General features: G+C 38.8%; 1 protein-coding gene across 9 annotated transcripts in view; it reads left to right on the top strand.

Moving 5' to 3' along the window:
- Window positions 1-26,369, top strand: part of Tpk1 (thiamin pyrophosphokinase 1) — a 321,619-nt gene that overhangs the window by 86,377 nt on the left and 208,873 nt on the right. For all 9 annotated transcript variants that reach the window (XM_052719170.1, XM_052719165.1, XM_052719167.1 and 6 more), the window contains one exon: window positions 12,985-13,054. In XM_052719170.1, coding sequence (XP_052575130.1) covers window positions 12,985-13,054 — 70 coding nt within the window. The remainder of the gene's footprint in view (window positions 1-12,984; window positions 13,055-26,369) is intronic.

Genomic DNA, 26,369 nt, shown 5'->3' with positions numbered 1-26,369 from the left:
AGGGTAGGATTTTAGTACTAATCCCAATGTCAAAAATGCTTAATAAACTCAGTGCCCTGTGGGGCCTCATGAGATTAAAAGTGTTGGTTTTTAAAATCTGGACTGGCCTTGTTGTTTGAAAGGCATTTAGGCCGTGGTATATTCAGTTCAGTTCAAGCACCTTCGGGATACCCGCTGCCCTGTGCAGGGTATTGCACCAGGCTGGGGAGCTATTAGGAGAGGGAGTAGCAATGAGGGACAGAAAGAGACCAGGTAGGATTGCACAGGACATTGAAACAGTTGAATAGCTATGTATTCACCATGGGAGTTGGAAAATATAATTCAATAAAAACATATGTGTGTTATGAATTGTCTATTAGCTCTCTCTTAGCTCCAAACGAGCCTTAATTACTTAGACTGTAATGATGGACCTGTGCCTATTAAGCTTTCTCCTCTATCCTTTGATGCTGAGCCATTCTACTGGTAGTGTTTCTCCATTGCAACAAATGTGATAGTTAGCTGTGTCTACAGAGGGATGAAAGGGGCATTACTAGAAGAAACTTTTTTTTTTCATCCTTGTGCTCTTGTCTTGTCAGATGCCTTTGGTACATGATTTTGCCAAGTGTTACTTCCCCCAGCACTATCTCTGGCACATTGCAGTGGGTTCCAGTTTCTGCATAGTGAGTGTTTCCAGTTAGTCTTTCTACTGAGCCCTTTCCAGCAATCCGTAGAGGCAGTGGCTGCTCTCTTCTTAGATTCACTCTCATGTTCCAGCTACTTTCACAAATCATTTCCCGAGTTCAGAATGCTGTATGCCATGCCCTAATGTATGCATTATACACTAGTGGATGCAAAGGCAAAAGCCTTTCTTCAGCATGCCAAAGTCAATAAAAGTGGCTTTGATATTTGATGTCTTCAAGCTTTACCCCCTCCTGTGGTGATATTGTGTCCCCCAATATATTGTGCACCCTAATAAACTTATCTGGGGTCAGAGAACAGAACAGCCACTAGGTAGACATAGAGGCCAGAAAATGGTGACACACACACCTGTCACTTGGGAGGCAGAGATCCATTGGATCTCTGTGAGTTTAAGGCCACACTGCAAACAGCCAGGCATGGTGACACACACCGTTAATCCCAGGAAGTGATGACAGGAAGCAGAAAGGTATATAAGGTGTGAGGTCTAGGAACTAGAGGATTTTAAGCTTTTAGGCTTTTAGCAGCAGTTCAGTTGAGCTCCATTCGGATGAGGACTCAGAAGCTTTCAGTCTGAGGATTCGTGGAAATAGGATCAGATGAGGAGTTGTTGAGGTGAGCTTGGCTGTGGCTTGTTCTGTTTCTCTGATCTTTCAGAATTTGCCTCAATAGCTGGCACCAGGTTTGTTTTTATTAATAAGACCTTTTAAGATTCATGTTACACCTCCCTTTTAGAACACTGAACTAGCTCTATGAGTGGGCTTAAGGGATATATATGTGATTGTGTCAGGCTTCTATCATATATTTTGTTACATTGGAAAAGCCATGTACCTTACAGTTAGCTGTAAAATTGACCTTTATGATTCTTAACCTTAAGCTGGAGCTGCCTCATCCCTCATCCCTTACTTTGCTTTACTAGCAACCTTAAATGCCTGGTGGTAGAACAAAGAATGTAGTCTATAACCAACTGTAGCTAGGAACTGATTTCGGTATTGATAATGTACTAACTCCAATTCTTTATTATTCCGGCTGAAACTTTCGGTACTATGTCAAAGCAAAGTAGTAAGTGTGGTTATCCTTGTCTTGTTTCTGATTTTACAGGAAAACTTCAGTGTTTTAGCTGTTGAGTTTAAGTAATGCTAACAGTGGACTTTTTGTGTGTGACTGTTACTGTGTTGAGCTACATTCCTTTATGCTTTTTATTTTAGAATTTTTTATGTAGGGTTTTGGTTGTTTTCAAATGCTCTTTCTCCATCTATCCAAAGGATTGCATAGCTGTGCTCTTTGTCTTTTAAGGCTATGTTTCACACTTACTGATTTGCATACCTGAACTAGCCTGTTACCTTAGGGACAAGTCTCACTCAATGGTGGTAAATGTGTGGTTTATGTGTAGTTGAATTTGACGTGTAAACTTGTGTTGAAGATTTTTTAACCTATTTTCATTGGACTATTATTTCCTATAATTTTCTTACAATGTCCAAAGATCTTTATTGAATAAATGAGCACATGTCTTTAAATTAAAGCTAATAATGGTTTCTGCTGTGTACCGAATCTCTTTATACTGTAGTCTTAATGCTTTTATTTACTTCTCACTTACCTTTTGCAAGTATCATCTTATATGACTAAATGCTGATATAAAGTCAAATATCTTAAAATATTAATGGAAGTTTCTTCCTGATTTGTTAAATCTAGGATTTCCTCTTGATTTAGCTTAGGATTAAAGTTAATTTCTCAGAGCCAGGGAAATGGCTCAGTAAGTAAGAACTCTTGCTGTGGAACATACGGTGAGCTAGGTTCAAATCCCTAGCACCTCTGTAAAAAACTGGGCATGGCCACACTTGTCTATAATCTCTTGTTGCAGGGTGGATCCCTGGAGCTCATGGACCAGTCAGTTTAGCTGCAACCAAATGCTGGGCTTCAAGTTCAGTCAGAGTCTGTCTCAGAGGAATATGCCAGAGAACAATAGAGGAAGATACCTGACATCCTACTCTCTTGAGGCTACCATGTCTACACACACACACACACACACACACACACACACACACACACACACACACCACACACACACGAGAGAGAGAGAGAGAGAGAGAGAGAGAGAGAGAGAGAGAGAGAGAGAGAGAGAGATTGTCTCTAAGCCTTCTGTGAGATAGCCCATGTACCAAAAGCCTCCTGCGCTCTACAATGAATAAGGACGGGTACTCAAGGTGGTTTTGCTTCTTTAAGCTCTTTCTGTTTCCATTACTAAAGCCATTAATGTTGACCTGTAGAAAACCCATGCTGAATTTTTGTGTAATTCCTGTGAGTTTGAGCTTGTATCCAGTTATTCCTGCTTTTCTAAATATACTACTTCTGCTTATACTCATAGCCATCATGTATCCCCTCTGCCCCCCCTTTTTTCCTTTTAAGCAGGAAGAATAAGCTCATGGCTATGCTCATTAGGAAAAAAATGGTGGTCAAGTTATATGTGAATTAGTTGAATATAAATACTAATCAATAATTGTTCAGTTTCAAATTACTTATCAGTAAGGTCTATTTGTTGAGGGTAACCTATTTAGTACCTTTTAGATGTAATGATTTTTCTGACTAAGAGGACAGATATTTTTGCTGGGAACTTTCACTCTATAAACTGTGTTAAACATATATATCTTAATAGTTTTTGATTTATTGTGAAGTGTGTGTATGTGTTTGTGTGTGTGTGTGTGTGTGTGTGTGTGTGTGTGTGTGTGTATACACCAACCATGATGCATGTGTGGAGGTCAGAGCACAAATTAGGGGAGTTGGTTCTTGCTTTGCACTCTGGGCTCTGAGGGTTGAACTTAGGTATTCAGGCCTGCATGGTAAGCTCTTTGACTGCCTGAGCCATCACACTGACCTTAAATTATTTTTATATGAATACCAAAGGTGTCAGGAAAGGAATAAATGTAGGCTGGATAGGTAATATTTTCTTCTACCTATACAAAATAAAATAAATATAAACATCATCTTTTTGTTTAATAATGGTTTTACTTTTGAAGTATGCCACAGTGCATGTGTCATTTGAAAGATGCCTTGTGTCTCTGGGACCTGTTGCCACTGGAACCTTCTTGTTGTCTTTAGGAAAGGATGGAAGTGTTTGGTGGGATAAGAAGGAGCAAATAGACTCAGTAGTTCCACCCACTCCACAGTCTCCTGTATTTATTTTATATTCATTCTGTATCATCAAAGTTGAGAGAGACCAGCTCCCACTTTTCCCCCCAGAGTAATCTTCAGGAGAGAGAAGTAGGAAATACTTAGATAGAAATATAGAGGAGAGAGACAGTTAGAAACATAGGATAGCCTCAGGAGGGCCTGGGTCCAAACCCACCAGCCCCTTCTGTCTCTTCTAAAGGGCTTTTAAAGGAATGCTAGGGGTGGAGCAAAAGACCTCCCCCCAGCACAGCCAAGTGCAGACCATCCCAGACACCTGGTGACCATGCAGGTGGTCAAACCATCCCCTGTTGCAGCCCTGCTGTGTAAAGCAAGCTCAGATCTCACTAGGAAGCTTTTATGGGCTCCCACACAGAGTGATTTTTTTATTTCAAAGCTTAAGTAAAACTCTATTTTATTTTTGCCAAGTGAATCAAGCACCATCTTTGACTCTTCTGGACCTGCTCCTCTTGCTAGTTATAGGCATTTATCTCCACTATATTCATAGAGATCTGACTCCTGTCTTCATAGTGGCACTGCCTCTTATGGATAATTGTGTATTCTGCAATGAACTGGTCAATAGAAACTACCCTTCCACAGGTTTACTGTGTCTGGAAGGAGGAGTGAGATAGCTGAGACTCATCAACTTGGGAAACGATGTGAACCACTCAGTATAGTAACACTTTTTCGTAGGGACCACCAGCCCATAAATATTGACACAGAAACACAGTAACTTATTATTAATTATAAAAGCTCAGCCTTAGCTTTGGCTTGTTCCTAACTAGTTCTTATAACTCAAGTTAACCAGTATTTTTTAATCTATGTTCCTCCATGAGGTTTCTTACCTCATCTCTGTACTGCCCATCCTGCTTCCTCCATGTTTGGCTGCTATATACCTCCATTATCTCCTCTTCCTCACTCTACCTGGAAGTTCCACCTCTCTTTTCTGCCTAGCTGTTGGCCGTACAGCTTTTTATTACACCAATCACAACAATCCATATTCACACAGTGTACAGATATCTCACAACAACTCAGCCAAGCCTGGAGGGCAGTCAGAAAGTCCTGACTTCAGCTGTCACTAGTGTTAGTAATTTAGTTACAGAGCCTTAAGTAAATAGGAGGTGCATATGAAATAGATGTAAAGTCAGTTTAACTAGTATATAATTATCTTGTTACTTTCCCTGTCTTTAGTAGCCAGGTAATTTAGCTTCTTGGCAATGGTTTAAATCAGAAATTTTGCAGAATAGCAGCATGTTTTCCTTATAGGTGTGTGCTGTGGGGTGTGGTCAGCCTACTGAGGAGTGGGTGGGCTCTTCTTGGTGTCCTGTTTCTGAACTTGGAATGACTGAGTGGGCGTTTGACCTTGGCAGGTATACGCAGTTGCCATAACCACAACAGCAAGGTACTGTTGGCATGTAATATGTAGAGGTCACAAATACTGAATACCCTTCAATGTCTAGAGAAGCACTCAGCAAAGACCCAAATGTGAATCCTATCAAGCTTTATGATGCCAACTGTGATTCCTTCCATGCTTGCTTCCTTCACTGTGGACTGAGTTCATATTGGCTGTTCTATTCCTAAAGATTTGCTGGTTACTGGTGAAAATGTAAAGTTTGAGAGTTGTGGGACCTTACTTTTTGTAACAGTCCCATATTTAGTTAAAGAAATACGTATGTTCTTTATACATACAAAATAATTATATTTATCTGTGTTACTTAGTAGTTTTTATACAGAATGAACTTTTCCCATTTTTAAGAAAATTTTCTCTGTGCTAGGTGATACAGTACAGCTTGAGAGTAGGTGGTTTTCTTGAGATTTCTTAGTAATTAAATAGTTGGTGAAACCCAGAATTAAAGGGATATTTTATTATAGACTTTATAAATAAGATCCTAGAAGACTAGATGTCATACTTTATCTCTGCAGTATATTAGTAGGGAAGGAAGAGAGAGAAAGGATAATAGAATTTACACAGTAATATTTACTAAAAGGTAATAAAAATCTCCATTACGTGGCATGAAGCAGGTCATTAGGGCTGGTGCAGAACTCTGCATGTTGATGCTCAGTATAAATACCACTTGACTTTCATTTGAAATAAGGATAATTTTGTGCTACTGATTTGACTAAAATTTAATGAGTATTCTACTCATTATCTGAAGAATATTACAAATAATGTGAGCTTTCTTAATAATTGCACATAAATATACTATAAGTAAAACTTTCCATCAAAAACCTTGAAAAAGATCTCGAAGCAGCAGTTAATTTTGTGTGCATTTCAGCACTCCTCTAAGAAAAGTAAATTGTTATTTCTTTAGGAGAGAATATATTTCCATGAATTTCTGAGTAAATGCTTTTTTTTCTACATGAAATAAAGCCTTGGAAGTGAAAGCACACTAATCCGTCTCATTTTACCATGTCTGGGAACTAAGTGATTCGGGCTGTGTGCAAGGGTTTGCTGGTGATTTACATACCAGCCATAGGCATGATGGCTCCTCTCTAAGAGCTTGTTTCAATATAGATCTGAGGACTCTGTCTTTAAATTAGAAATTAATATTTGTGCTAGTTTGGGCTCTTTCATATTTTAAGTGGTGTAGAACCCAACTCAAACTTGCCACAGCCAGAAAGAGAATTTATTAACTCGTACAACTAAGACTTCTGCCTGGCTTTAGTCATGGCAGTGGCAACTTGGTATGTTCACACTTGTCTTCTTATCATGTTCTTGGTTAGGGTCAGGGTGGCAACCTTTGTAGTTTCACATTCCCAGTCAAGTGCTGCATGTCAGGAAAAGAGGAAACCCGCGAAGTCTCCTTGGCTCTGGGTGGGAAACCCCTGTTTTTGCCTGATGAAGTATTTTATCCCTTTTCCCCAAATGGGGATTATCCTGAATTATTTTTGCTATTCAAAGTATATGTATGTGTTTTCTCTTGCCCTCTTACATATGTGTGCATGACTCCCACCTCTATGTGTTGGAGATTGATACCAGGATTTCACATATGCTAAGCAAGTGTTCTACCACTGAGCTATAACCCCAACTTTCGGTTTTCTTCTCATTGGTTTTTATGAGTTTCAAATTAAAATTCAATATAATTCATATTCCTTGTTCAAAAAAGATTCATAACACAGTGTTTGAATGTCATTATCTCATCCCTATTGTTTTTGTAAATATTCACTATTAAATAGTTAGTTTGAGGAATAGACGGTGGTCTTATGATTGAACTAGCAAATGTGGTTTGACAGGCTTGATCAAAAATGAAGTTCATTAACCTTTTAGGAAGGTTACAAGACAGTACATCATGCTTGCATAATAATAAAATAGTGAAGTCTTGTCAGGGTGGCTTTCCAGTATGCCATTTATCCATGTTTGGGTGCTCCCCCCTGTAGTGGGTTGCCATTCCAGCTTTGATCTGGAAGTTCCAACCCCCATTGAGGCTTTGGTAACTGTCACGCCTACAAGGCGGGGCCAAGGGGGGACCCTGAAGACCCGAGATCCGGATGGGCCAGCTCTCTCTGTTCCTGTACCCTGGATGGTGGAAGTTGACCAAACAGAGCTCCAGAGAACACCGCTGAACTGCAATACACCTTCCCCAGACCCTGCGACCTACCTATCCCTTCATTTGTAAGTTATGCCACTAATAAACTTTCCTTTTAACTACGTGGAGTGGCCTTAATAATTTCACCAATACCCCCCACCCTTTGGTTGACATGAGTTTCCTTAGGGAATTGAGTCTAATGTCTACTTTTCAGTGTAGGTGCATCTTATCAGTGCTGATTACTGCTTAACCAATTCATAATCTTGATATGGAAACCTATATCAGATGTTTAGTTTTCTTAGGTTTGTATATTATATACTCTCTTAGTTGCTATTTACTGGAAGATCTAAACCAGAAGTAATTTTTAAAAGAATTTATCATATAAAATAATATCCTAGGAGGCTGAAGAGATGGCTCAGTGGTTAAGAACATTGGCTACTCTTGCAGAGGACCAGGGTTCAATTCTCAGCACTCATACAGTAGCTCAGAACTGTCTCTAACTTTTTGTGGTGGTTTGAAAGAAAATGCCCCCCACAACCAGTTGAGTGGCACTATTAGGAAGTATGGCTTCATTGGAGGAAGGATGTCATTGTGGAGGCGGGCTTTGAGGTCTTATATATGCTCAAGATACCGCCCAGTATCTCAGACCACTTCCTATTGCCTATTAGTTAAGATGCAAGAACTTTCAGCTCCTTTTCTAACACAATGTCTGCTGAATGCTGCCTTTCTTCCCACCACGGCGATAATGAACTAAACCTCTGAAACTGTCAGTGAACCACCACAATTAAATGTTTTCCTTTGTAAGATTTACTGTGGTCATGGTGTCTCTTCACAGGAATAGAAATCCTAACTAAGGCATTCCTTTTCCAGAGGATCTGTTACCCTCTTCTGACCTCTGAGGGGACCAGGCACATACTTGGCAACCAGACTTACCTAAAGGCAAAACATACATACAATAAAAATAAAGATATAATATTAAAAATAATGTACTATAAGTCAAATGTAGTGACACATTTCATGTAATCCCATAGTGTAGTAGGCTGAGGCCAGGAGATGACGAATTCAGACAAACAAGTAGCATATTAATGCATATAAAAGCAACTTTCAGGTGTGTTACCTTTGTTTATGCTCTATTTGTTTAATTATATAAAGATGTGTTGCCTTTGTTTCACCCTTGCCTGCCTAAGGCACCTGATTGATCTAATAAAAAACTGAACAGCCAGTAGCATTCAAAACTTAAAAAAAAAAAAAGCTCTTTCTTGGTGGTTGAATATGATACAGTTACCAATATTCACCCAATGGCCATGTATGCCTATTGCAATGTTTTCCATTATAACATGTATGTGACAGCAGTTATCCTATGCTTCCTGTCTTGTCCATTAGACACGTATTTGTGTTGGCTACATAGAATTTCTGCATCAAAGGGGAAGCACATTTAAAAGTATTGTAAGTTTACAGGGCTGTCTCTCCGAGGTAGAGCTTCATCAATAGCACAACATCTTCCCCTGCACTTCGCTCCTTGTTTTATCTACATTGTCTTCCTGTCGGTTCTGAACTTTTTATTAATTGGGGGAATACACCATAGTAATTTTGATGATTTTGCATTAGAATCAGAGTTGTTGGGATTGATTTAAAAATCACTGGGCTTTATAAGAAAAAAAAATAAATGTAAAAACCACTGGGTTTGTTAGTGCTCATAGATACTGGGATCAAAATCGAACTCCAGGGTTCTAAGTTACTAAAATGGTAAGATTTTTCTTTTCTCCCTCTCCTCCTCCTCCTCTTCTTCTGTTTTTTCCACATATAAATACTTGAAATTACTTTAATAGTATACTTTGCAGTAAGTCAAATTATTTCTGCTCAATTTTATTCAACAGAAGATTTTGAAATAGACAATTTACCTGTAATTGTGAATGCAGGTTTTTGGTTTTTGGTTTTTTTTTTTTTTTTTGTAAATATTGCTAAATGCTGGGTAAAAAACAACACTTAAAGTTATCTTTAACAAAGCAGAATAGTTGAAATAGAAAAGTTGCTCCAGTGATTTTTAGTGTATTTGAGTTTTCAGATGTTTATCAACTTGAAGCATAGTAAGAATTGTTCAACCATTACTTGGCAACCTGCAAAATTTTTGCTGTATAAGCTAACGGACATTTTACATTAAGAGATAACTCATGCAGGAATTCTTAGGACAATTTAAATTATGATGAATGAACATTTCTGGTCCGAAATATTGTGATTTATCTGCTCTTCCTCTAGAGTGCCCCTCTACTTCTGGTCTTGTTACATGGCCATTCCCTTTGTTGGTTGTATGTGTTGTACATTTTTCCAACTGCTATGTGTGAACCCAAACAATATGTCAGCATTGTTTGTTATACTCTTCAAATATTTTCTTTTTAAGTGCAAATCTATTTGTATACTTACAAATTTTGAAAACATTTTTTGTGAATAAAGCTTTAAAAAGCAAAGAATGTTTTTGTGGTACCTTATGGGAATCAAATTATTTCAAAAATGGATTTCTTTTTCCCTTCAGATGGAATAAATTCCCATTCCTAACTCATGTGTAATGAGAGGGTAGTCTGTACATTTCCACATGACTATTCCTGCTCAGTTTTCCATTTAAAACATTAGTAATCAGCAATAAATGTAGGTACTAAGTGTTTTGCTTTTCATAAACTGCTCTAAATCCATCAAATTAAGTATAGTTATTAGAAATAACAAGTATTAGAACTTTTTGATTGACAAAAATAACTCTAGCTGAGCTAGATGTGTTAATGCATTCCTTCTGTCTCATCCTTGAAACTGACCTCTGACTGCTCATTGCATTTGAAGCTTTTGTTAGTCCAAAGGACATTACACACATTTGCTTCTCACTCTATTTTCTTCTACTGCAAAGTGAGCTTGGATGCCTACCAAATGTAAATGTGCCTATTTGCTTATGATGTCACTGGGGAGCAAAACTATGCCTCACACATGCTTGGTCAGCACTCTGTCGCTGAGCTCTACCCCTGACTTTTGAAAAGACTTAAATGTTGAAGTTAGCTGATCTTTGCTGTGTAATATTGTATGGAAAATTGATATCATTCTACTTGTTAATCTTCATCAATTAAACACTATTTCTTACATTTTATATTGCTTTAGAAAATAAATTGTTACATAAAAGAGCTCATATACTTGTTAATTTTGTTTATGGAGAATTACTTTTTATACTCCGAGGGTAATTACTGATCGTTTACCATCTGTTTCTATTAATCAGTCTTTTTATTCTCCCCAGTCAGTGATATTATACTACATTTTATGTGAGATCATTTCTTCCTCTTCGATTATGATGATTTTGACATGTAGGAAATGTGCCACAAATTCTATGATCTTCTGGTAGTTATATTCTTGGCATAATATGAGCCTGGGTTCCAGTCCTTATAAAGTATTTTGGGTGGTTAGTGAAATTAGTAATCCCTCTTAGTTGTTTTTATAAAAAACTCTTGTTTTTATTTAATATTTCATAGTAGCTTGTGCTGTTCTTTTCTAAAAACATAAGCTTTTGTATTTTTAAAAATTCTAACAAAAAACAGAGAAAACTTTACTGAATTCTCAATGTGTTCATGAATTATAGGAATGATCACATGTAATTATTAAATTGTTAATTGTTTAATGACCATACTGAATAGGTAAGGAAGCTCAAGCTAAAATGAGTGTGTTCTACACATGTGGCTTGTATTTCATTTCATATGTAACAGGGAACATGGAAAATCGACTTTGATGGGGGCTTTTGTGCCTGTCCATAGGGTTGGTTAGATACCCATTACATTATCTTTCCTGATGTTAACACATCAAAATTCTGAGTTAAACATTCTAAATCTTCTTAAATATATAGCTAAATTTGTACACAGAAAGATGATAGGATGGTTTTAAAAGGAAGAAGTAGGTCAACAGGGTAGTTTGTTTATTCTGAAACCATTCCTGTCCCAGACATTTTCTCATGCTAATGATTTAGTGTGGAAGACATTGGAGTTTTGGACTAGGAGAGCAGTTGAGTGCTGTAAGCAGAATTTAGACTGTTCTATTATGAGTCTGGAAGATAGTGCTGTTGAGAGTAATACAGAGAGTGGAAACCTGCAGATAGGAATAAAGGCTCCATTATCAACTGGGCTTAAAGCTGTTCATGTAATATTTTGGCAAATAAACTGGTCACATTCCACTCCTTGCCTGAGGTTAATTTCTTAGGTGGGGGAAGTTGCAAGACAGCATACATTTGGGTCTATGGCATCATTATTACTGATTACTCTTGCATAGATCTACAATGAAAAAGTAACTAATATACTTAGTGGCTTTGCTTTTAGTGGTTGTGTAGGGGCAGAAGGCAAGACTTTGATATATTAAAGAAATTGCCAAGATATCCTGTTAAATCACCAATATCTTGCATCTACTCCTATTCCACAGAATAAAAGAGTAGTTTGATCTGAACCCCTAGGGCAAAGATTTTTTAAAATAAGTAAATGAAGCCAAGATTCTCTAAATCAACATGATCAAAGTTCACATGAACTCACAGAGACTCAGGCAGCATGCACAGCATACCAGGCCCTTTACATATATATTATGCCTTTCAGTTTAGTATTTTTATGGAATTCCTGAGTGTGAGAATGAGTGTGTCTCTGTTTCTTATGCCTTCTCTAGGGCTCTTTCCCTTTTGTTTGTTTTGTCAAATCCCAATGTGTTAGTTTTTGATTTATCTTGTTTTATTTTACTTAAAAAAGAAGCTTTAAAAATTAGCAGCAAAATGTCATAAAGAACCTTTATTGAAAATAGATTAATAGTTTAAAATAGTAATAGTAAAGCTAATATTATTTGCATATATTATTGTTAATAACATATTAATTATTATTAATATTTCATATAATAAATATTATTAATAATTGAAAAGAGATTCACAAATTGAAAGACAGAGTTGAAGTAGTTGGTCACATACAGAAGGAAAATAAGAATGAAACGTTTGGAGAAAGATTGAGAACAGGTAAGACTGGTATGGATATGTTTCACTGGAGGATGGGAAATAATTGGGTTAAGATAACTAAGATTCATTCAGAACCTGAAAGGGATGCGTCTTAAGCTTTGGGAAGCACAGTTCACCTAGGCACTGTTTTGAAGTTCAAAACTTCGATGAAAAAAGGAAGGTCTTCAGTGTTTCCAGAGAGAAGACAAACAAGGCTCAGAACATTGAGACAGAACAGTGAGTCACCTGAAAGCACCCTGTTCCCAGTAGAAGTCCAAAACCAGCATGTTAATGGAGTCAGATCAACTGTCTGTCAGAAGCTGTGTTCTGCTTCCTGCCATGAGCATGAACCTGTCTTCTCATAAGTCAGCACATTATGGAACAGGCTAGCACTACACACTCTCCACCTTGGTTCAGAGGGACTGAAGAAGACACAGAGGGTCTCAGGGTGGTTTTGTCCTCCTGTGTAGAGTCACTTGTAATAAAGACAGAAGTGCCATAAGGTGAATCTTATGATCCAGGGGTAGCATGACTGTGTTCTGAGTGTTTGCTTTCCAGTGATGTTCCCGGGAGAGAGAGACTGTGCTTTGCCATTTGTACTGAAATGATTTGTATTCTTTTTGTTTGAAGCGCTCTTCAGAGCCTGTGCTGATGGAGGTGCCAACCGCTTATATGACCTCACCGAAGGGGAGAGAGAAAGGTATGCTCTGCAAGTCAGTGTCTGCTCGCCCCTCACAGTGTCTGCTGCCCTTAGTTGTAATTTTTTATGGCAACTGTTTATTTTCCTTCATATTCATCATAGGAAATTGCCTCTATGAGAAGGACTGAGCTGTGCAACCACGATGTATTATTTCTTTTGTTGAATGAGATTTCTTAGAATTAGGATCATCTCTATTCTTCTCTTTAAAATCCTATTCTGTTACTTTAAAGCCTCATTAAGTCACATTACCAAATATTGAAATTTGTGAGGACTTTGAAGATTGGCTAAAATAAAACTTCAACTGGCTATTTATGTTGGTATTAAAACACTTTAAATGAATACAGACTGGACCCCTAGAAAAGAAATATGTAGTCTACTGTGAAGATGTGAGGTTTAATATTAGTGTTGAATAAATCTAAGTGGGACTTACTCTTTCTTAATTACTTCTGAGTTACATACCTACATGTTTAGAGAGAGTTTATTTAATGATTTGCTTTCTGCATTGGGTTGTTTTCCTGATTCTTGTCTGGTGAGATATTTTTCAATGAGAGAATATGTTTGGTAGAAAGAGATTTTCAAATTAGTTCAGTTGTGAATATGTTTGTGGCCCAACTCATTTGGAAACATGAGATTTCGTGGAATAGATGTGAGTACGCTATCTGTGAAATGTGGTTCAGTCATTCTCATATGTGTCAGTAGCTGCATTGAAATGGTTGGCATTTGAGAAATCGCCTACTCTCTTCCAAAACAAAAATAAAAATATTATAGCATAACAGGCCCTGTGTGGGCATTAAACATATGTGGTTTGAAATCATGTATTTCTCTTTATGACATCAGAATGTTTAACTTCAGCTTTCTGATACCAGAGCTGCTGTGGAGAGCAGCTGCTTGCTTTCCATGGAGAAGCTGTGTTTTCTGTTTTTGTTGTTGTTGTTGTTATTGTTTTGGTATCAGATGCTGTTTGCTAATGTGTGGAGACTGGATGGGATGCAGTTATCAAAAAGACAATGATCGTGACAGCCCGGAACGGTTACATCTCATTCACTCACTGGCTGCACGCCTTCACAACTTCCTCCAACAGTATACTCTAATACCTGACATGGACAGTAGGTGGAAAACCTTCCAGGTTGTTCTAGAAAGTGCCTCAGCATGTAGTTCCCAACAGGGCATGGGGGCTCAGGTTATAAACTGGGTACTGTTTATCCCATGCCTGTAGCCTGGTAGCTATCAAGTAGTCAGCAGTTAAACATTGTTTCTCTAATGGTAGACACAGCTCAGGAACACAATAAAAAGCAGAACTTGGGAAGTTATGAACCCACCACTTCCACCTCTCCCTTAGTTATGAGAACCATCTAGAATGCTTATGAAGACTTCCAAATGTCTGTCTCGGTTATTTTCTTTGACTTAGCCAGGCAGTGGTAACAAAGTTAATAGAACACTTTTATTCGTATTTAAAAGCAGAAGCTTAGTAGCTTTTAGAAAGAACCATTATTTTTGCCTTTATTTGAATTAATTTCAAAATAAATAAAGTATTCTTCATCCTGTTTATAAATATTCTTTTGTTTTGTTTTGTTTTTTGGGACAGGGTCTCTCTAATATCACACTGTATGTCCTGGAACTCACTATATAGACCAGGCTGGCCTTGAACTCACAGATATCCACCTCCACATATCACAGATATGTGCTAGAACAAAGGTGTTATTATGCCCAGCTATATTTACAAATAATCTTATAGAAGACATTCCAAAGTGTACATAATTTATCTTACAACTGTTTGTCTACACATGAAGTTGTTTATTGAAGCAATGTAGTTAATTCTCATTGATTTTGGGGGCCTAATGATGTTTGTAATGATTCTTGCTCTATTGCCTTGGGACATGGCTGGCCTGGGGAAGGGTAGAGTCCCTAGCAGTGATCAGTGAAACTAACTGTCTTGCATGGGAATTAAATCCTTGGAATAAATCTCATTACTTCCAAGCCCTAACGAGTAAAACTAATTGGATACAGGTGACTGCATGTAATTCCTCTTAATTGTATTTTTAAACAAAAAACTTGCACAATGAAAACCAAACCAAAATAACAACAACAACAACAACAAAAAGCAAGCAAGCAAGCAAGCAAACAAAGACTCTTGAGTTTTAAAAAGCCAAATTGCAGTTTATGGGCTTGGGCTCCCGTGGAGCAAGGGAATGGGAACCTCTGAACAAGACTGAATCCACTTAGGCCTTGGCTAGGCCTGGGAGCTGTGCCTGCTCCTCCACAGACCCATAGAGAGAGAAGATTGAGGGTGGCAGGGGAGGTAGGGCAGAACCGTCTGGGAGACTCAGGAGGATGCAGTGCTGTATGACCTCAGGAGACAGCGCCCTAGCTAGGAACTGGGCTGTGGCCATTCATAAGGGAGACAGCAGATTACGAGAGAAGCTGAAGGAGATAGAGTCTGAGCACCAAGGGAAAACATTCTGCACAGTAGCGGCATGGAGTCTTGGGTTTGATGCCTCTAGATGCCCTGAGGAGGAAGACTCAAAAGTAGCTGTTGGCTTTAGCTGTTTTCAGTTAGTAGAAGTACATGACTAGTTATTGTGGAGCACAGAAAGTACATGGCTAGGCACTAGAAATACACGTTGTAAGAAAGGAGTTGTATCTAATCTTCTCTCACACTACCTAATTTTAGACCACTGGGCTAATGCTCTAAAACCTTGAAAGGTAAATGTTGAGTCTCAGACAGGGTGTGGCTCTGTGTAGCCTTTGTTAGCCTGGACACATTGTCTAGCCCAGGCTGGTATTCAACTGGAACTCTTCCCACTCGTAGCTCCAGTTGTGTGCAAGTACCTTCCCCTTCCACACAACCTTTATCACTTTCTGTTGTCACCCGAGCAGTAAACATGAACTCACCTCAGCACACTGCTGAGCCGAGAGTATAGAGCGGTTGAGTGTGGACACACACTAGAGTGCAGGCCTCTGAGCTTGTGTCTGGTTCCACTGCCATGTCATTGTGGCCACTGTCTTGAGCTCCTAACCTCTGGTGTTTTCAACTCTGGAAGCTTCCGTCTCCCACTCTGTCAGTGTATTTCAGATGCTTTATGTATGTGTAGCCATGCAGTTTCTGTAGTTGTGTGTATGACTTACTCCACTTAGTAAATACCTCAAGTCCAAGCCATGTTACTTCAGTATTTATCAACCTTTGCTTCAGTCCTAAAAGCAGTTTACCTCCAATTGTCAGGTTTTGTTTTGATGAACAGTAAAAAACATACAAAATTTCTATCGTGAAAGCAAAGAATGATAATCTGTATGATAGTGGGTAGGAAGAAAAAATTAAAAGTATCTGTACTTCTTTCTTCCTAAGAAGCAAAGAGCCTCATTAAGTCTGCATATTGATTCTCCCCTTTGAGACAATAGAGAATATTATTCACTCTCCTGCAGTTACTTGTTCAGGTGAGTGTAAGCTTGATACACAAAGCTCCTTTTCTTTGAAAGTTGCCCAGTAATATTAAATAATGATTTTTTTCTTATTAATTAAATTTATTCATTACTTTTACACCCCAAAGGCAGTTCCCCCTCCCCCACCCTCCCAAACCACTCCTCCTCTGTTTATGTTCAGAAAGGGGCAGGCCTCCCCTGGGTGTCAACAAACAATGGCATATCAAGTTAAGGTAGGCCTAAACTCCTCTTCTTGCATTTAGGCTGGGCGAGGCAACCAGTATAAGGAATAGGTTCCTGGAAGTGAGCCAAAGCATTAGGGACAGGTCCTGCTTCCTCCACTAGGATTCCCACAAGTAGGTAAAGCTACACAACTTCCACACATATATAGAGGGCCTAGGTAGGTCCCTTGCAGACTCCCTAGCTGTTGGGTTCAGAGTCTGTGAGCTCCTATGAGCCCAAGTTAGTTGTTTCTGTGGGATCCTTTGTGATGACTTTGACCCCCACCCCCTGGCTTGTACAAGCTTTCTTCCCTCTCTCCAAGAGGATTCCTCAAGCTCGACCCAATGTTTGGCTATGGATCTCTACATCAATCACTGGAAGAACACTCTCTGATGATAATTGGGTAGTTACCAATCTGATTACAGAGATGGCCAGTTTAGGCTACCTGTCCATTATTACTAGAAGTCTTAGTTAGGGTCATCCTTACAGAATTGTGGGAGTTTCCCTTGCACCAGGTTTCTGCCTGACCCCAAAATGCACCCCCATCAGGATGTCTCCTTCAGTACTCTCCCCCTTTATCCAAAAGAACCAACTCTTTGATGGATTCTACTTATTGTTAGTTAAGTTAATTTATAAAATGAATTTCTGCCCTAATCTGTAGATGTAACCAACCGTCTCATTAAATAAGAAACACAGAGCCGATTCAGAGAAGAAAGCCAAGAGGTCAGAGCTAAGAGCCTCACCCTTCCTGCTTCAGCCAAGAGAGCTCTCCGAAAGGGGACCTACTTCCTGTGTGTATGTCTTTATATATATAGTCTTTCTGTTCTGCCTTCTCATTGGTTGTAAACCCAAACACATGACTGCCTCGTCACTGCCTGTCTGTAGAGACTTCCAGGTCTTCTATGGTTGGTGTTGAGATTAAAGGCGTGTGTCTCCAATGCTGACTGAACACACAGAGATCTACCTAGCTCTGTCTACCAAGTGCTGGGACTAAAGGCGTGCGCCACCACCGCCACGCTCTTGCTATGGCTGTAATAGCTCTGACCCCGGGCAACTTTATTTATTAACATACAATTAAAATCACATTTCAGTACAAATAAAATACCACCATACTAATCCTTACTAGTTAATACTTTGTGGTTTGGAAGATTCTTGAAAGGAACCTATAGACTCAATGAAATCCTTATCAAAATATCAATGGCTTACAACACAAAGCTAGTAAAATCATTCCTAACATTTATATGAAAATATAGAGGCAATGAATAGCTAAAGCTACCCAGGGCAAAAAGGGCAATAACAGAGATAGCAAGATAACCAATCTCAAATTATACTACAGAGCCAGAGTAGCAAATCAACTTAGTGTTGATATGACAACAAACATATAGACCAGTGTAATAAAATAGTAGATGTTGATATAAACTCACAATAGTCACCATCTAACTTCTTGAAAAGTTGTTAAAACATAATTTAAATAATTTATTTACTTACTTATTTAGTGTATGTGTGCACACTTGTGTGGGTCTCAGCATGAGGGTGGAAGTCAAAGCATAATTTTTGTGAGTTAGTTATCTCTTTTCTCCATGTGGGTTCCAGGAATTGAAATCAAGTCTTTAGGTTTGGTGATTTTATATATATGTGTGTGTGTGTGTGTGTATGTATATATACATATATATACATATATATATATATACGCGTATATATCTATATGCACACACACAATAAGAAAATAGTTGATGGGAGCAGCAATGGTTCTCAAGTCAGGAACCCTTTGGCAAACCTCTATCTCCAAATATATTTACATTATGATTCATAACAGTAGGAAAATTACAGTTATGAAGTAGCAACTAAAATAATTTTATGGTTGGGGGGTCACCACATGAGGAACTGTATTAAACAATTGCAGCATTAGGAAGGTTGAGAACCACTGTGCTAGAGCGATTGCTCAATGGTTAAGAACACTTGCTGTTCTTGAAGAGGACTCAGATTTGTTTCCCAGCACCTGTATCAAGTGGCTCACAACACTCTGTATCTCCAGTTTCAAGTGATCCAGTGCTCTCTTGTGGCATCTGTGGGCACGAGGCACACAGGGTACACATATAACCATATGCAATCACACATATACATAGAAGTAAACTAATAGAAGAAAGTAGAAGTTGGGATTCATTGGAGAGAGAAAGGGAAGCAGATAGAGAAGGGAGTGGGTAGGAAGATGGTGAGTTGGGTGGGAGGGGGAGGATTGAGACAAATTACAACGACAGGTTTGTTTGAAGATGCTATGATTTAACCCATGTTTGTGTGCTAGGCTTCCATACTGAAAAATAAATGTATTATGTTGTAGAATTATATGAAGAGAAAATATTCAGTATAATAAATTATGAGACATAAAGAGAACATTGTAGTTCAGTGGGGTGTGTATATGGGTGCATATTTGTGTGTGCCTGTGTGTGGCTGGGGGTTGAGGGTATGTATCTTAATCTGGAACAAATCCATAGCCTTTGGCTTTCTGTGGGAACAAAAGCAGAGTCTCCTTTCCAAAGCAACACATCCTTACATCCAAATTTTGAAGTCAAGGTACTTTTAAAATATACATTTTGGCATAACTCAACAGCTTTTACAATCAAATGTTTTTCTGCAGTTAAAAATCCCAAAGACAACACAATCCAGATTCTCTGTGTAATATTCATCTTCACGTGGCTTATTTTTTATATTAATTTTACTCTCTCTTTAAAAACTTTATTTTTTAAAACTATGTATTTGTTTATATAACTGTATATATCACTTTTTGTCTCTTTCAAGCCTACGTATATTTTACACACATTGTAAACTATTACATCTGAATCTGTCTTATTGTGAATCTATTGCTTTAAACTGCAGCAGCTGTGGCTGCTGGCTCTGCCCACCTCAGCTTCCCAACATGGCAGTGGCACGCCTCCACCAGCTCTGGGAGCCATCATGGATCTCTATGCCTTTATCCAAGCAGCGTGCTGCCCAGAAACCTCTTTTTTTGTTTTGTACTAGCAAAGGCTAAATCCACCATGCAACTTAATGTGCCACTTGCAGAGGCCTCATTCCTGCCATATGGCAGGTCGAGCACACACGCTAGGAACCCGCCAGTAGCTCAAACCGGCAGCTGCCACTCATTTGAGAGAGACAATTAGGAACTGATTTAAGCTCCGTTTTAGAATCTTTTTTCTCAGTTTCTAGGTGGAAACTCTTGCCACCACGTTGGACGCCATTTGTAGCTGGAGTTTTCCTGTCTGGCCCACAGTCAGGATAAATCTCTCTCACCTGCCTGTCCCACAGCCACTCAGACCCGACCAAGTAAACACAGAGACTTATACTGGTTACAAACTGTATGGCCGTGGCAGGCTTCTTGCTAACTGTTCTTGCAGCTTAAATTAATCCATTTCCATTAATCTATACCTTGCCACATGGGTCGTGGCTTATCGGCATCTTCACATGCTGTTTCTCATCGTGGCGGCTGGCAGTGTCTCTGACTCAGCCTTCCACTTCCCAGCTTTATTCTCCTCCTTGTCCCGCCTATACTTCCTGCCTAGCCAATGGCCAATCAGTGTTTTATTTATTGACCAATCAGCAACACATTTGCCATACAGAACATCCCACAGCAGACTACCCTTTGTCTCATTGGTAAAAGCTAAACTCCTTAAGCCAAGGTTGTCTTTCCAGATATTTCTGATTCATTCTTTGATTTGTAAACAAACAGAGCTGTCTTAAGTATGCCATGCACTTCTTCTCTCTGATTTTGCTTGGGTCTTGACTCATAGCTTACCTTGTACACATTGGAGCTACACAGGCTCCATTCTGACCAGACTGATCAGTGCTTGCAGATCCTGTGCTGTGCTGGTTATTGGGTAGTATTAAGGGAGGACACCAGCATTTCTTGTAGCAGTACTGTCTGTATGCCACTGATGAGCTGATGCTGTGTGTGCATCTGAGCACCCCTTTCCTTCCAGCCTGCTGCAACTTGTCTCATTCACTGTGATACTGCCTACAAATCACAATGTCCCGTTCCTATTTTACCTTGATTTAGAGTTGTAAGGACTTATGTCCTTTACTAGATTATAAATTTCTAGTGATCTATTGCTCCTTAACTTTGCATAATGCTTTTTAATTATTTACTCTCTCATTTTATCTTGTGAAGATGTGCTTTATACCCTTCACTAGGTGGTGAACTGCTCGAAGTTGGTAATCTCAGTTAATCATCTTTGTATGCCTCTAATATCTAGTGCACTAATGAGCATCTGAAAATTTATTGAATTAATGATTTTTTATTGATACCTCAAGAGAAATGTCACTAAGGCTAAGCTATTTTTCAGCAAGGAGTTTCTCACTTATAAAATCAGGTTTTTTAAGTATATTAGTGCAAAAGAAATGTCTCATAGTTATATACATTATAATTTTGTTATCGTATATAAACTATACATAATTTAAATGCTTTAGATCTAAAAATTAGTTTATGTCTCACTTCTAACAGATGTGCTACATTATTCTGCATTCTAATTTCTATCAAATGCATCTTATTCTGAACAAGGTACTCACATTTGAATTCATTAATAGTTGGGAACAGCATACAGTATCAACATCAGTGCTGTGTGTGTGTGTGTGTGTGTGTGTGTGTGTGTGTGTGTGGTGCATGACTTTGTGGGAGTTAGAGATTTTTAGGCTCATTTGCATAATAGTAAGAAATAGCTCTGAGTTGATGGTGTTCTGTCTAAAAGTGTTTGAAGTTGTAAGGATCATTTTCATCTTTGTTTCTCAGAGTAAATGCATACAAAAACCTGAATAGAAAGTCTTCCTGCTTAATTTTATGTAAACATTATTTTAGGTAGGTGTGATGTATAGTAACGAATACTATGATTTAAAAGACAAGCATCTCAAAGATGCCCCTGTGTTCATACAAAAGGCTCACTTCTGAACATACTTACTCAGTGGTAGGACTGAGAGGCAGACTCATTTACAAAGAAAAGCAAAACACATCTTGGACTTTTTTTCTCTCACTCCCTTAAAGTTTTTTATCATTAAGATGTCAGGAGCATGCCGGGCGGTGGTGGCGCATGCCTTTAATCCCAGCACTCGGGAGGCAGAGCCAGGCGGATCTCTGTGAGTTCGAGGCCAGCCTGGTCTCCAAAGCGAGTTCCAGGAAAGGCGCAAAGCTACACAGAGAAACCCTGTCTCAAAAAAAAAAAAAAAAAAAAAAAAAAAAAAAGATGTCAGGAGCAGAGAATATAATTCAGTGATGAGGTGATTTTCTAGAATGTACAAGGCACTGAAAAAAAGTTCTCTTTTCAAACTTTCAGATTTTTCTACCCTTGCAACTCTCCTGTCAGCAGATTGGCCACTCTTTCCAGAAGATGACTATGGTAGCTTCACTTGTCCCTATAAAACTGTTCCAACTAAACCAAGGTCAAAATACAATTGAAATAACTGGGACCTGGGAGACAGCTTGATCAGTATGGAGGACCTGAGTTCAGTTTCCTAGTACCCACATGACAAACTGAGTTAGATCCCTAGATCCCACATCTCTCAAGTTGTCCTTTAACCCCTGTATGCACACCATGGCATGCTCCCCAATACTCCAAACAAATAAAAGAACAAATGCCAAAAAAAAAAAATACAAAAAGGTGAAGGAAGACACTAGACAGACCTCTGGCCTCCACATGCATGTACTTCCATGTGCACCTACACACATGTGCATATGGACACAAACATGTGCATATGGACACAAACATGTGCAGAGCACATCCACAAAAAATAACAAATATGTAAGTAAACAAACACCCATGGAGACCACTGTCCTAAGACAGCTTCTAAAGCATCTACCAACATAACTAACTCAGGCATCTGGTACAAGTGTTCTTTACAGCTTCCCAGGAACTAGTGACATGTCATTAGTAACAACCATTTTTCCTCTTGTTTATTTCAAGGCACATAGCAGCTACTTCAGTTTGGGAATTTTGTAGTAAGATACATTGGATTCAATCTGATTGTACTGCCACACTAGTGTAACAAACATACATGGCCACTTCAGGTACTTGGGCAGTCACTTCTTATGCTGTGGGTTTCAGGAAGGCATCACTGTCTGTGGAGTATTTAGAGAAATTTTGATGAACCATATTACATTGACTAATCATAAACTAGTGCATGAGCCATGAAGATTCAGAATGACCCTCCAAAGAGGTACAGTATAATGAGCCACAAAATAGCTTGGTGAACACCTTATGTAGTTCAGGGGACAGCCACACACACTTGTGCTGCGAGATAGTTGTACACTGTGTGAAAATTGCTGTGATGGTGTAATAAAAAGCTGAACAGCCAATAGCTAGGCCAGAGGTATAGGCAGGACTTCCAGGCAGAGAGAGAACTCTGGGAAGAAGAAGGTGGAGTTGCCAGCCAGACTCAGAGGAAGCATCGTGGGCAGTATTGAGGGGTGAGGTAACGAGCCACACAACAGATGGTGGATTAAAATCATTGGGTTAGTTTAAGTTATAAGAGCTAGTGGGACAAGCCTAACCTAAGCCCGAGCTTCTGTAATTAATAAGTCTTCGTGTTGTTATTTGTGAGCTGAGGGCCCAAAGAAAAATTGGACTATACCCTTGCATCAGTGACTGTTATGCACATCCCTAGAGTACATATAGAATGATTTTAAGTGCTTTTCAAATTATGGTTGGAGTGAAGATGTAGTGTTTGACCTTTAATTTCTTTTTATTTTTGTTCAGTATTTGCTGGGTATAATTTTATATGATAAAGTTGGTTGTAAACTTGCAGTTCAGTTGTCTTTAAAGTGGTGTGCAGTTCGGTACCCACCACGACAATCAAGAGTAAAACATGTTTATTATCCTTTATTTATTATATGTACATATATAGTATTTATTTATTACATATTATATATTATGTATGCCTCCTGTCCTTCTATTGGCCCCTGGCCTTCTCGCCCTTCTAGAGTGTCATAAACTCTTATGTCTCGTGGTCCTTTGGGTCAGACTTCTCTCCTTACCAAAAGTTTGTGAGCTTCCCCCATATTAATGTGTATCAGTAGTTTGCTGGTTTTGCTTGTATTCAGTCTTCTACTGAATGGGGCACCATACACTCAGCACAATTAACACATCTGTGATGGTTACTTTTTTCTCAACATCACACAAGCTAGAGTTATCTGGGAAGAGGGAACTTACTGAGAAAATGCCTCAGTAAGACTGGCCTGTAGGTAAGTCTGTTGGGGTATTTCCTTGATTTAAGAATATACCATTTTGGTTTGTGCTACCCCTGGGCACATATGTGGTCCTGGGGTATATAAGACAGCAGGCTGAGCAAGCAATAGAGAGCAAATCAGCAAAAGCACTCTACACCTCTACACCAGTTCTTGCCTGTATATGGAAATTTCTCCAGTCCTGCCTTGCCCAGCAGTCTAGATGAATCTCTCCCACCGTGGTCCCACAGCCGCTTATAAAATAATTACTCAGCGACTTATATTAATTACAAACTGTAGGCATATGGCTTCAGCTTCTTGCTAGCTAGCTCTTTCATCTTAAATTAACCCATTCCTATTAATCTACATGTTGCCACGTGGCCTTGACATTACCAGTCTGCTGGCATGCTGTTGCTCCTTTGGTGGCGGCTGGCACCTCTGTTGACTTTGCCCTTCTTTTCTCTGTATCTCTGCTTGGATTTCCCACCTGTCTGTAAGCTTTCTTGCCATAGGCCAAAACAGCTTTATTTATTATCCAATGGGAGCCACACATATTCACAGCATACAGAAACTTCCCCACAGGACTTGCCTCCAGGCTCTTGCCCTTCTTGAGTTTCTACCTTGGCTTCCCTCACTTTTAGACTGTGATCCAGTCGTGTAAGCCAAATCAACTCTCTCCTTTCGGAGCTGCTTTTGATGATGGTGCTCACCACAGCAGCGAAAACCAGACAACAAAGCACTTTATTCCTGAATTTACCTTTGAGTTGGCCCCTGTCAGTGCTTCTCCAAGGGCTTCTTGGGGGAAGTATATTAGTTATTTTTTTTTTTTTGGTTTTTCGAGACAGGGTTTCTCTGTGTAGCTTTGCGCCTTTCCTGGATCTCGCTCTGTAGACCAGGCTGGCCTCGAACTCACAAAGATCCGCCTGCCTAGTTATTTTAATTAAAACTGATGAAAGTCCTTGAAGTTGTCAACACTGAGGGTTCTATAACGACTGAAATAACTCATACAAAGGGTCTGCATTTGCTGTATCAGTAGAAATTTTGCAAATGCTAGGTCAATCCTGTTAGATGTTTTTTATAAGATAAGACAATACATACACATTTTTATGGAATAAATTGGTGTTGTTTCTATGGAATAAACTGGTATCAAGTATCTGAGCATAAATTATGATGTCAGTAAACTTTACTATGTGAAATAGTTCATTTCACCTCCCTGTGACAACTTTTGTCAGTGTTGAGATTTATTTTCACTATTTTCAAGTACTTTAGGCCCAGTCAGAAAATAAAGTTTTCATTGTGCTTTAGCATACAAAGTGTCCTGTGCAATGTTCAGTCATTTGCTCCTTTAAGTTTCTATTTAAAAAGTATTTATGCAGTCAAATGACTGAGCTCTGTAGGCAGGCCAACACTATTGGATCTTTGAATCAAAATGATGGAAGGGAGAAATGATTAGCACATTTAAAAGAGAATTTACAACAGAAATCTTGGTAGTAAAGAACCTTACACAACAGACTGTGTGGGTATATTTATCTTGAATTATTGATTAGATTAACTTAGTAATAATTTTAGTCTGTTGGTTATCAAATGCTGTAAATCACAGATCTCAAAGTTATCCATGCGTGGCTGTGAATCATTTGGGGGTACTCGAGGAGGGACAGATGTGTATGCAAAGGGCCGTGTTTGTCAGATCACACCTGAACTCAGAATAAATTCTTAGAGTGAGATCACTTTCAGCAGCTGCAGGAAGTCAGTTTACAACTAAATTTAATCAGAGCCATTGTTCTTTATGGCTATTCTATTTCATAAAGTATGTTCCTGACAGAACCTTTTTCCCTTCCTGCTCTGTAGATGGAATCCTCAGAAATAAATTACCTTCTGGTGATTGTTCAAAAAAACCTGGCATCATTTGTCAAAAGTTTGGGGCAGCATGTGGCTCTTTTAATGAAAAATGGTGATTGTGAGCAATTACATATTGTCATATATTCCAGCTTGGTTTTTTCTTTTGTTCTTTAAATATTTATTTTTGTTATTTTTAATTATGTGTATTGCAGGTGGATATATGTGTGTGTAAGTGTATGTACCCAAGGAGGCCAGAGGCACCAGATACCCTATGACTGGAAGTATAGATGCTTGTGAGATGCCTGACATGGGTGCCAGGAATTGAACCTGGGTCCTCTGGAAGGCCAGCAAATGCTATGAACTGCTGAGCCATCTTTTCTAAAATCACTTTTGTATGTGTCACAATATAGCATCTAATTGTCTGATTTTTCATACATGTTTATGTAGATGCATTTACATGTGTGCTTGCAAGCACTTATTTAGATACTTACAGTGTGATTTTCTGTTTATTAAAATTGGAGGTTTGTATTGATGGACAGAGATCCAGCAAAATATCCCTAATTCTAGGGTGGATGTCATTCTATTTACCAAAATGTCATTATAGGAATGAAATTTGAATTGATGACCAACTTG

Source organism: Peromyscus californicus, unplaced genomic scaffold (genome assembly GCF_007827085.1).
Source record: "Peromyscus californicus insignis strain IS unplaced genomic scaffold, ASM782708v3 Scaffold_6__1_contigs__length_162567912, whole genome shotgun sequence".
NCBI lineage: Eukaryota > Metazoa > Chordata > Mammalia > Rodentia > Cricetidae > Peromyscus > Peromyscus californicus.
The sequence above is the reverse complement of the archived record's forward strand: the minus strand, read 5'-3'. Positions and strand labels throughout refer to the sequence as shown.